Genomic DNA, 12,002 nt, shown 5'->3' with positions numbered 1-12,002 from the left:
TCCAGTTTTATGGATGTGAAAACTGAGACTTGGGGAAGGAAGGTAATTTGAGTAGAAAGCAAGAACTCCTAATGAAGTCTCTTGTATTCAGTAGCCAGTGCTGATGAGCAGCCTGCTATATGAGGAAAGGCCTAGCGGCATTTAAGAAGATGGGGTGCACCTGGCAGAGACAGCTCGTGGGGTTTGGCGGAGGGGCAGCACAGACCAAAAGGAGGAGGGGTGGTTAGAATAGCTTCTGGATACATGATGAAAGGACTTGCATGCTGCGTAAGAACTTGAATTGTTAGAGGTTGAGTGGGTCTAGGAAACAACAGGAAGGGGGTAAGTGGAGACAGTTGTGGGCAGCTCTTTCAAGAAATTTTGTTTCAAGGGAGCCAAGAAGGTGGGGGTAGCTACAGGGTATATAAAATCAGGAGGTTTTTTTTTTTTTTTTCCCTATGGAAGGAAGAAGACGTATTGTTCGTATACCAATGGGAATGAACCAGTGGAGGGTGAGGAGGAATTTACTGAACAGAAGAAAGAAGAGATAATGGCATGATTGTAGAAATAGGAGAAATGGGATCCGGAGCTTGAGTGGGGTTTGAGGCTGTTTTGGGAGCAGATGCATATAATTTTTCTGTTGTAACTGACAGAAGGAAAATCCTATTGGTATCGGTACAGGTAGATGTACAGTGTTAGTGGGTTGGAAAATGAGAGCTTTCCCATCTAATAGTGTCAGTTTATAGGAAGCAAGTTTTTAGTCGAGAATGGAGATGGGAATAAGGTGATGGAGGTTTGGAAAGAATGAAAGAATTGTGGAAAAGTTGTTAACAGAATAGGAGAGAAAGCCTGTTACGGAAATGTTGTAGCATTGTGGGACAGCATGTTTGAATTGAGTTTATAAAATTTCCAACTTTCTTTAAAATACAGAGAAGAGTATAATGAGCCTGGATGTACTCACTGCCCAGCTTCAACCATTTTACCAATCTTGTATCTTACTCTCCACTCCTGCCTTTTCTTTCACTTAGTCATTTCAAAGCAAATCCTAGACGTCTTATCGTTGTACCCATAAATACTTAAGTAGTGTCTGTAATTGGTAAAGACTTTAAAAAAATAACCACAATAGCACTGTATTATTTCTAACAAAATAAGTAGTAATTCCCTAACATCATTTGATGTCCGCCTCACATTCAATTTCCCCAGGTTGCCTCACGAATGTTTTTACAGTTAGTTCATTTGAATCGGGGCCCTAACGGTGTTGAGATCTGGAAATGAGAACTGTCAGCTTGGTTTTGTAGTATTTCTGCAGAGACTTCGGGTAACTTGTAATCAGGGTTCATAGTTGCCTTTGACTAAGGATTAGGTTTTGCCAGGTGAATATGATAAAGGGAAAGAAGCAAGGGATTAAAGAAATCTCTGTATAATGATGGGCCAGGGATTAAGTTGGTTAGAAGGGATAAGAGACTTTGAGGAGAGAGAGCAGGTAAAAAGCCTGGGGTCGGTGGATTGGATGTGTCCGTGAGGCTGAGGAGTTGCTGGAATGCCGGGGACGGGGTGGGTGAAAGGAGCAGTCGCTCACCAGCCTGGTGCTTGACGTGGAGGTGTCCAGAGAGTTCCTTCTTGGTAAGAAAGATCCAGGGCGGTCCTAGGATGTGTAACTGAGGGAATAAAGGAAATGACTGTTGTGGATGAGGTCGGGGAGCGGAGGACACTTTTGAAATGCTTGCTTGCTTTTTTGGTTTCCATGAGTATGTGTTAAACTCTTCCCCCTCCCCCTTCCTTCTCTGGCTCCTCCATCTGCTTTTCAGGTGCAGATTCCTCTCGCCCCCACTACTCTACTTTTTGTTTTTTTTTGGCCGATCCTTTAAATGATGTTGCTCCCTCCTTAAGGCTGGTTTCACTCAACTTAATCCCCCTCGAAATCATAGTCACTTTTGTTTTTTTGTTTTGTTTTTCAATATATGAAGTTTATTGTCAAATTGGTTTCCATACAACACCCAGTGCTCATCCCAAAAGTCATAGTCACTTTTGTATTAATTACAATACATCCTCTACATAACGCATACCTTACCCCAGAACTCCAGATCTATCCATCCACTTGCCTTCTGGGAAGCTTCTTTTAGACTTGCTAAAGTTCCAAACCCAACATGTTTGCAAGTGACCTTCTCAACCCTCCATCCTCCCTCCCTCACCTCCTCCACACCTCCTCATTCTTCTCTCTTTCCTACCTCAGTAAATTAATTTAGTCAACAAATTATTTATCGGTTATTATGTGAAAGCAGTCTGCTAGGTATCTGGGGTTCAGCGTGAAACATGGCAGATGTGAGCCCTGTGTCCTACGTGGCAGAGGGGAGATCTGCACCTGCAGTTTCCTTGGCTGACTCCTTCCCGTTTGTCTTTTACGTCTCAGCTTCGGTGCCACTTCTGGGACGCCTTCTCCGTCCTCCCAAAACTAGTTTCATAGCACCTTTCCTATGTGTGCGTGTTTCCCTTTCTCTGTTCCTAGCTGCTCATTTGTCTTCCCTACTAGGTTTTAAGCAATTTGGAGGGCAGGGCAAGTGTATTGTTCATTGTATCGCTGCTGCCTGTCACAGCGCCCCTGGCACATAGTGGACACTCGATAAATATTTGTTGAACGAATGAATGGTTCCATCTGCATTTTATATAGATCACCAGCAGCACTAAGGTTAATCTAAAGTTCCCCTACAGACACAGGTGCTTGTCCTACACGGCTGTGTATAATGGTTGCTTATTTGTTTTTAGCAGGTGGTGGGTTTTGGTTGTCCTACTCTAATGAATTTTTTTACTGCCTATTTCATTTACTTTTTAATTTTCCTTTATATTAACAGCATTTATAAATACAGCCATTTTCACAATAAAGGCAAGAATGCAGATGTACTACTTCAGTTAACAGTTGATAGTTTAATTAATTCAGGGCTTATTTATTTAGGGAGGCAGAGTTGTAAAGGTTTTTTAATATTTTCTTGTCACCCATATTTAAAAGCCTTTTCATTATTAAGTCGCTCTTTCCCCTCAGGAAATCCTGGGAGTACCTCATGCATCTGAACAGAGATATGATGCTGAATTCTTTAAGAAGTTCAGGAATCAGAATATTGTTCTCTCAGCAAGAACTTATGCTCGGGTAATTTCTTTTTTGTAAATAAAATAATTATGGTTATTAACACTTTCTAAGTCTCTGAGCCATTCGGTTAATGTTATTGCATGCATTTGCCATTATTTCATTTTTTGTTGTAGTATTAATGTAGAGAAAATGGAACCATATTTTAAAAAAGTTTTTTAATGTTTGTTTATTTTTGAGAGAGAGAGAGAGAGAGAGAGAGAGAGTGAGCATGAATGGGGGAGGGCCGGGCTCGGGCAGGGGGGCCGGGCAGAGAGAGAGGGAGACAGAATCTGAAGCAGGTTCCACGTTCTGAGCTGTCAGCATAGAGCCCGATGCGGGACTTCAACCCACGAGCCGTGAGATCATGACATGAGCCAGAATTGGGTGTTTAACCGACTGAGCCACCCAGGCACTCCTGGAACTATATTTTTAAAAATGTTTATTTATCATTCTGAGTTTTAAAAATAAGTAATTTTCATAGCATTAGATTGAGATATGTGGTGCAGACTAGGAAGAATTGGAAATATTTCAAAGTACCTTTTATATCAGAACTGCATAGTGAGCTAATTTTAGGTTTTTGGATGTTGTCCTACAAAATCATTCCTTTTTTTCTGAGGTTTACATTGGAAACTTAACCCTTGCCGTTTGTACAGGAAAGTAATGTACAAGCCCTAGAAATTCTGTTCACTTATCATGGGTCAGACCTGCTTCCTCATCGCCTCGCCATTCTCTCCAACTTCCCAGAGACCACTTCTCCACATGAATATTCTGTCTTGCTGCCTGAAGCTTGGTATGTGACTTTGTTTACTGAATTTTATCTTTTTTCTAAATAATAAGTGTTTTGTCTCATGCTGAATAATCTGTATTAAACAAAAGTAATTTTAATGTAATCTACTTAAACTTTTTTCTGATTATAAAATTATTTCTATTTTATTTTTAAATGATCTCAGAGCCAAAATGCATCTAGCTTAACAGGATGACCTTAATTTAATGAACATGAACTTTTCTTTGTTTATTTTTTTTTGTTTGCTTTTCTCTGAAAGCTAAAAAAAAAAAAAAAAAAAAAAAAGTCTTTTGATGATAGAAGTGAACAAAAAGAAGCTTGAGGTGCTCTTTTCATCTTCATATTTCTTCTACTCCTGTATAGTGATATGTAAAATGTATTTTGTGAATTTATATTTACAAGTGTTTTAGAATATAATTTATTTTCTGCCCCTTGTCAAAAATAGATCTAATATTAATAGAAATGACTTTTTTCTACTGTAAATTGTTAGTATACATAAAGGGCTATCCCTTAAAAGTAAAGAGGGGGCTACTGTTCCAAAAATTTTTTTTAAAGTAATTTGAGTTCCTTTATGGTTGTCGTCTTCTGATGTCTACTTAACCATACGATTTTCTGAAATTCCAGAATTGGTTTGCAAAATATTTTTAAATGCCCAGCGCTGGATTATCTCTGAATGCCCGTGGTTCCTTTACTGGAGCTGCCGTTACCAAGTTAAATTGCAAGAAATATGTTAGGTGTATCATATTGTAGTGCTGTGGTGTTTTGGGGTGCGGTAATCAGAAGATAAAGTTACGTGGGATCATTGTGTTGGGATGTGTTGCTTAGACAAACTTTGAAAAGATTGGTTTCTTATGAGTCTTTACTTTCTCCATGTGTTTAAAATGAATATAGTTAAAGTTTTTTTTTTCTTCTTTTTTTGCTTAATTTTTGTTTCTCAAGGTCATGTTGAGTATATTTTGCTCCAGGTGGAAAACATGAGGAAAAATAATAAGTTTTAACAGTAACCTGTGTCTGTGTCTCCTCATAATTTTGTGGGACATCCAGCAGGGCGGGGCCTCTTCTAGGAGCCTCTTCCATAAACGTCCTCCTTTTCCTGTGTTCTGATCGTTTTGTTTGGTCTTGTAGCATAACCCCTTTTACAATATATTTCAGTCATTTTCATTTCTGCTCTTCTCCCTCTTGTTCCATCTTTAATAAATATCCAACCCGAAGCCCGAAACCAACTCTTTAAGGCACAGACCATCTCTTACTTAGTTTTGGATCCTCACAGTCCAGGGTTGTACCTGTGCAGCAGAGTGTCTGAAAATGTTTGCTGACTGGATAAAGTAGATCCGCCTTGTGGCCATTTATAAAAGAGATCAAAAGCTGTCCTGACGGGAGTGCGGTAGAATATACTTCACCTTTAACAAGGGAGGCGCCCTGGTGAACTTTCCACCAAGGCTCCCACGGCCTTCATTCACAACTCTGGCCTTCATTCACAACTCTGGCCTTCATTCACAACTCTGGCCTTCATTCACAACTCCGGCCTTCATTCACAACTCTGTTGCTCCTTTTAGCCTGTGGGTGAAGCCCTGTTCTTCTACCCTGTTTGAAGTTCTACTCTAAGGGATGCCTGGATCACGAAGATCTAGTTATAGGAATTGTTTCCTTTTTGAGGAAGTTTATTCTTGTTTGAATACTTGGTGTTTGTTTATTTTTAAATCACTTTCAAGTCAAATGAACACAAAGTGTCTGTTTTGTTGGAGTATGAGTGTTCCCCTCTACTTCCCCGCTCACTGTTTGCTGAACACCATCCCTGTGCCTGGCACTATGGGAGGGATTCCGAAGCACGTAAAATATTGTTCTTTCACAGGACTAATCAGGTATGTTTTATATATCAACAGAAATTCCTGCTTACGGCGTCACGCTTTCAAACTGAGCAAGAAATGAGCCGAAAAGACTCTAAATACATTTGAAGCTTTTTCTGCCTTTTTTTTTTTTTTAACCCCCTCAGTTGCAGTGTTTGAAAACTAGTAACATGATCTTCCCACTTCCTCATTTACTGCCTTCAAGGACTGTAGAACTTTCTGTGCACATGCCTTTTTTTTTTTCTGGCTGTATGTACTGTTCAGCCACAGAGCCCCTGGCTCATCCTGCTTTATAAAGTGCCCTTCATTGTCTCAGCTTGAATTTTGGAAGTAATAATGACTTTTCAATAATCTGTTAAATTGCTTTGAAACAAGTCGCTGAACTCTAAATGTGTGGCTCCCAAAATGCAGAATGGCTGTGTAACTTCTGCTCAGTCTTCAGCTTGCTGTCAGGGTAAGGGCATACAGTCCCCCGTTTTCTCCCTCCTGCCTACACGAGCCTCTCATTGTCCCTTAAATTGCCACCCTGCCTCGGCCGTGGGGCTGGTTTTGTGGCCAGTGTGCCTCCTGCCTGGTGTGCCCTTCTCCTAGATCTTCATGTGACTGGGCTTCCTACTTCCTTCTGAGTCTCCCCTCAAAGGCTCCCTCTTCAGAAAGCCCTTCTCTGACCACTCTCTTCAGGTAGCCTCCGCTCCCTCCCACAGCTTTTGCCCAACCCGGTTTTTCTCCATCGCGCTCACACCTAACATATTATGTGGTCGTTTGTCTTCTCCACTTTATCTGATCTCCCTCGGCCATCCTGTTTACGATTTTACCCTCACTTTAAATCCTCCTTTCGTGCTTTAGTTTCTTCCTAGCATTTATCACTGCTACTTTAGTTTGTGTTCTACTCACTTATTTATTTTGTTCCCCCCGCCCCCTGCCCACCCCAGTAAAACAGCAGCCCCAGTAGGACAGGGATTTTGTGTTTTCCCTTCCTTACCCACCCTGCACTTAGAAGATTGCCTGGCACATTGTAGGTACTCAGTAAATACTTGTTGAATGAATGAATGAATAAATGAATATTTGAATATCAAATCCATAAGGGAAGGGCCTCGTGTCTTGTTCCCCTGTGTAGAATGTACATGGGAGGGTAGGTACATTTTGCATTTTAGAGTTCAAGCTGTGTAATATTTTGGAAAGTGATAGTAGGTTATGCCAGCAAATTGACCTGTTACCTACCCTGTGTTGAGATCCAGTAGGCAGAACTTTTGCTTTGACATTTAACCAAAGTTTGGTTAACCAGTTTTGATCTCACCAAATTTGATGATTATGATTGCTGGGAAACTTCTGTGGTGTGTGGTATTCTTGTGTTTTATATTGTCATTCTTAAATTACCATGTGTGTTTGACGATGATGAAATGCGACCAGGTTTTGTTAAACTTTGAAATTACGTTTTCCATCATAGATGCCACATCCTTTTATTAGCTGTCTATCCTTAGTTTATCATTGCTATAAAACGTTTCCACTTTATAGTGTACTTGACTGTATGAAAGTACAAAGGTGACATTTCTTACTGTCTTCATTAGCTCCCACAATATGTGTTAATAGAGATTTTTTATAAAAGAAATTCTTGTTTATTTTGGGGATTTTTGATACTTGTGGCATGTTTTAGAAAGATTATTTAGATTTTTCATTTTATGCCTCTTTCCCTAGTGTAGAATCTTTTCCAGAATGATGGAAGTAACCTAGTTTAAAAAGTGGTATTTTGAACGGTTGTCTGTTGAAGTAGCGTAGCAGAAGAGGGGTAGGACCTTTTTGCTATTAGAGCCCGAGTGCCTAGTTCATGTCTTTGGATAACTTTCTTAAATACACTTTGGTCTTCTCACCTGTAAAATGGACATGAATTGTCCTCAGCATTGTGAGAATGTTTAATGAGCTAATGCATTGCTCGGCACCAAATAAATGCTACTTAAGTGTTAGCAACTATTGTTAGGGTAGAATCCTATATTAGCACCTTGGCCTTGTATACTTCACATGCTTCCTATTTTAAACTTATTGGCATATTTTTATAATTCCAGAAAAGTTGAAAATACAGGGAGTTCTGGATACCCTTCACTTAGCTTCCCTTTTCTCCTATATAATCATAGCACATTTGTCAAAACTAAGAACTTATCGCTGGAATAGTCAGTTCTGCTATAACATGACCTATACATTCCTAAAATCACTGACTGTGTGGGATCCTGCAGTGAAAACCACAGGGCTTATGGGAACAGTGGGATTAGTGGTCCAGGACTCAAAAACTTTGTTCGGTGAAAAAAAGGAACCTAAATGAAAGTCCTGACTAACACTGTTTACATGTGTTAAAGGGTTAATAGGCACACAAATACTAAAATATGGCACTTCTGTTGAAAAAGACCTTAGAAGGACTTTGCACGTGGAAGTGGGTGTCGGGAGAGTTGCAGGTCCTGCGTCACTGGGAAGTGGAGGAAGAGGGTGGTTGGAAATCTGGTGGAAAGTGGTGTCACCAGATGTGGATGGGGGCTTCCTAACATACTCTGTGATCCGAGGTTTCTGGTGACTGTCTGGGCGTCTCTGCACGCGTAGCCTGACATGGCTGGGTTCGGTTTTCTGTGTGCACCTAGTGTTTCTTGGGGATGAAATTTGGCATCGGCAAATGCAAAACTTGTGTTATGCCCAAGTTGTTCCCTCATATCTATCACTGGAACAAATTTGCATCTTCAAAACAGGATAGCAGAACCGACTGCACAATACTGCTAACTAAATGACAGATTTATTTGGCTATAATTAGTTTTTCTACTAATATGCTTTTTCTGTTTTCGAATCCAATCCAGGATACCACGTTGCATTTAGATTTCATTTGCTTTTAATATGTAGAAATAAACTCCGTTCAATATCTGTCAGTCAGGAAATTCTTTGACACATGTATTTGCTAGATAATGAAAATTGATACTCATATTTATATTCCTGGATTATTTCCAGAATCAGCAAGGAAAGATTCCATTATCTAGTGTATTTGGGGATATTACTGTATTTAAACTATTTTATAATCGTAAGTGGTAAAACTCTGTTGATGGAAGTAGACTATCCAGCTATCCGGCACACGACATTTGTCTCCTAGACGAGCTGTTACTGTGGTAACTTGGCAGTTCGTTTGCTTATAAATATCTGAGTTTTGTTAATTATTTGGCGATTGGAGGTTGGACCGCCAAAGTGTGCTATAACATGTGGATAGATTGTACTTGTGTGAACCATAAAAATGTGTTGACGTTTCTAATTTCTTTTCTGAATTTGTGATTGTAAGAATTATTTGTTGACTTCTAATCACTGTCTGCCTTTAGTTCCACAGTAATTTATGTGACGTACCGTTAAGGCTAACATCCAAAGGGGCTGGCTAAAAGATGTGAAGTGATCAGCTGTTTAGATCATCTAGGAGGTCAGCCGCATCCCATGTCAGTATATACCTGGCTATTTAGAAACTGCTCTTTTTCTAGAGCATAGAAATTGGAAACCACTTTCGCCTGTGTTCATTTGGAGCCACCTTGGAAAAACAGTATAAGTTGTACGAGCACCTAATGGGCAGAAGCATTCTTCCTGTGACCTGCAGACCTGGGATTTTTTTGTGCCGCGCGTACTTTAACTCGTGTTTGTCCCTGGCATTTTATTCCCTTGCGAACCCTGAATCATTCCTGCTTTTCCTAGGCCTGAATCCCTTTCTGGTGCTCTCTGCCCCACTTGATAACGCAGCATGGTGATAGACCGATTGTGTTCTTCAACAGTCCGATTCAGAATGACTAGATCTGTCTTGCATTTGTAAATCGTATTTTGAGCTTTGCATATTTTTGGCTTTGTTAAGTGCAGGGACTGTTAAGACCATTTGACCATTATAATGTTTTTGTTTTATTTTTCAAGAAAAAATTTTTAATTGTAAAAAAACATACAACATCAAATTTACCATTTTAACCACTTTTCAGCATACATTTCCCTAGTAGGTCTGTTCCCCTTGTTCAACCAATTTCCAGAACTCTTTTTACCCTCATGAAACCCTGCACCCGTTAAACAACTCTCATTTTCTGCCCAAACCCAGCCCCTGACCACCAGCATTCTGCTTAGTGTCTGGGTGGAGTTGCTTACTCTTGGGTGCCTCCTAAAAGTGGAGTCATGCAGTATTTGTCTTTTTATGATTCTTTTATTTCACTTAGCATAATGTCCTCAAGGCATACTCCTATACTTTCAGTGAAATTAATATTACAATTAAATAGGGCTTAGAGTGGCTTGCCATCTCTGGGTCATGTTTCTGTTTATGCTGCGAAAGTACTTCTCAAACAAAGAATAGGATGAGGACGAACTAACTCTAGTTTGAGATGCAAGGTTACATTACCATTATTGCTGGACTTCCTGTGGAGAGCCTCTTCTCCATCTCTTGGTGATAAATAGGGTGTGCAAACTGAAGGGAACTTGGAATATATCTAAAATATATCTACTATATCTTCTAACACTTGTGTTTGAATAGCCAAACATGGAGCCTTTTTCTGTAATTACAATAACATAAAAATTAGGTCCTAAAATAGCAAAACATCAATATGCATTTTATTAAAATTCCAAGTAGGACAAATTTGATTTAGGTCAAATTGATTTGCCTTATAACTTAAATGATTAATAATTTGTCCTTAAAGAGATCAGATGACATTATTTCCATTCTTCACAGCTGAAATATTAGGCAGAAGTTTACTTTTTTTAAATTAATTACTTAATATTTAAAAATATTTATTTTTAACATACATCCAAGTTAGTTAGCATATAGTGCAATAATGATTTCAGGAGTAGAATCCAGTGATTCATCCTTTACATATGACACCCAGTGCTCATCTCAACAGGTGTCCTCCTTAATGCCCCTTGCCCATTTAGCCCATCCACCGCCCATACCCCCTCTAGCAACCCTCAGTTCTCAGGATTTAAGAGTCTCTTATGGTTTGTTCCCCTTCCTGCTTTTATATCATTTTTGCTTCCCTTCCCTTATGTTCATCTGTTTTGTATCTTAAATTCCACATATGAGTGAAGTCATATGATACTTGTCTTTCTCTGACCAATATGATAGTGACCATGATACGCTCTAGTTCCCTCCATGTTGTTGCAAATGGCAAGATTTCATATGTATATATATATATACCACATCTTTGTCCATTCATCTGTCAGTGGCCATTTGGGCTCTTTCCATACTTCGGCTGTTGTCGATAGCACTGCTGTGAACATTGGGGTGCATGTGCCCCTTCAAAACAGCACACCTGTAGTCTTTGGATAAATATCTCGTAGTGCAATTGCTGGGTCATAGGGTAGTTCTGTTTTTAATTACTTGAGGAACCTCCATACTGTTTTCCAGAGTGGCTGCACTAGTTTGCATTCCCACCAGCAGTGCAAAAGGATTCCTCTTTCTTCATATCCTCGCCGACATCTGTCATTGCCTGAGTGGCTAATTTTAGCCATTCTGACTGGTGTGAGCTGGTATCTCATGGTGGTTTTGATTTGTATTTTCCTGATGATGAATGATGTTGAACATTTTCTCATGTGTCTCTTAACCATCTTGGATGTCTTCTTTGGAAAAGTGTTTCTTCATGTCTTTTGCTCATTTCTTCACTGGATTATTTGTATTTTGGGTGTTGAGTTTGGTAAGTTCTTTATAGATTTTGGATACTAACCCTTTATCTGATATGTCATTTGCAAATATCTTCTCCCATTCTGTTGGTTGCCTTTTAGTTTTGCTGATTGTGTCCTTTGCTGTGCAGAAGCTTTTTATTTTGATGAGGTCCTAATAGTTCATTTTTGTTTTTGTTTACCTGGACTCCGGAGACATGTTGAGTAAGATGTTGCTGCGGCTAAGGTCAAAGAAGTTTTTGCCTGTTTTCTCCTTTAGGATTTTGATGGCTTCCTGTCTTAAGTTTAGGACTTTCATCCATTTTGAGTTTATTTTTGTGTATGGTGTAAGAAAGTGGCCCAGGTTCATTTTTCTGCATATTTCTGTCCAGTTTTCCCAGCACCATTTGCTGAAGAGACTGTCTTTATTCCATTGGATATTCTTTCCTGCTTTGTCAGATTAGATGGCCAGAGGTTTGTGGGTCCATTTCTGGGTTCTCTGTTCTTTTCCATTGATCTGTTTTTGTGTCTTCACACAAAACTGTCTTCATAATTACAGCTTTGTAATACATCTTGAAGTCCAGAACTGGGATGCCTCCAGCTTTGGTTTTCTTTTTCAGGATTGCTTTGGCTTTTTGGG

The 12,002-nt window shown here is 39.5% G+C and overlaps 1 protein-coding gene across 5 annotated transcripts in view; it reads left to right on the top strand.

The window, feature by feature from the left end:
* The window catches only part of NBAS (NBAS subunit of NRZ tethering complex), a 367,149-nt gene that overhangs the window by 123,404 nt on the left and 231,743 nt on the right, over window positions 1-12,002 (top strand). For all 5 annotated transcript variants that reach the window (XM_086700060.1, XM_086700059.1, XM_086700058.1 and 2 more), the window contains 2 exons: window positions 3,017-3,121; window positions 3,754-3,890. In XM_086700060.1, the coding sequence (XP_086556186.1) occupies window positions 3,017-3,121; window positions 3,754-3,890 (242 nt within the window). The remainder of the gene's footprint in view (window positions 1-3,016; window positions 3,122-3,753; window positions 3,891-12,002) is intronic.

Source organism: Puma concolor, chromosome A3, assembly GCF_028749965.1.
Source record: "Puma concolor isolate L17-30 chromosome A3, mPumCon1.1.hap2, whole genome shotgun sequence".
In the NCBI taxonomy this organism is placed as follows: domain Eukaryota; kingdom Metazoa; phylum Chordata; class Mammalia; order Carnivora; family Felidae; genus Puma; species Puma concolor.
This window is presented reverse-complemented; position numbering and strand designations above follow the sequence as displayed.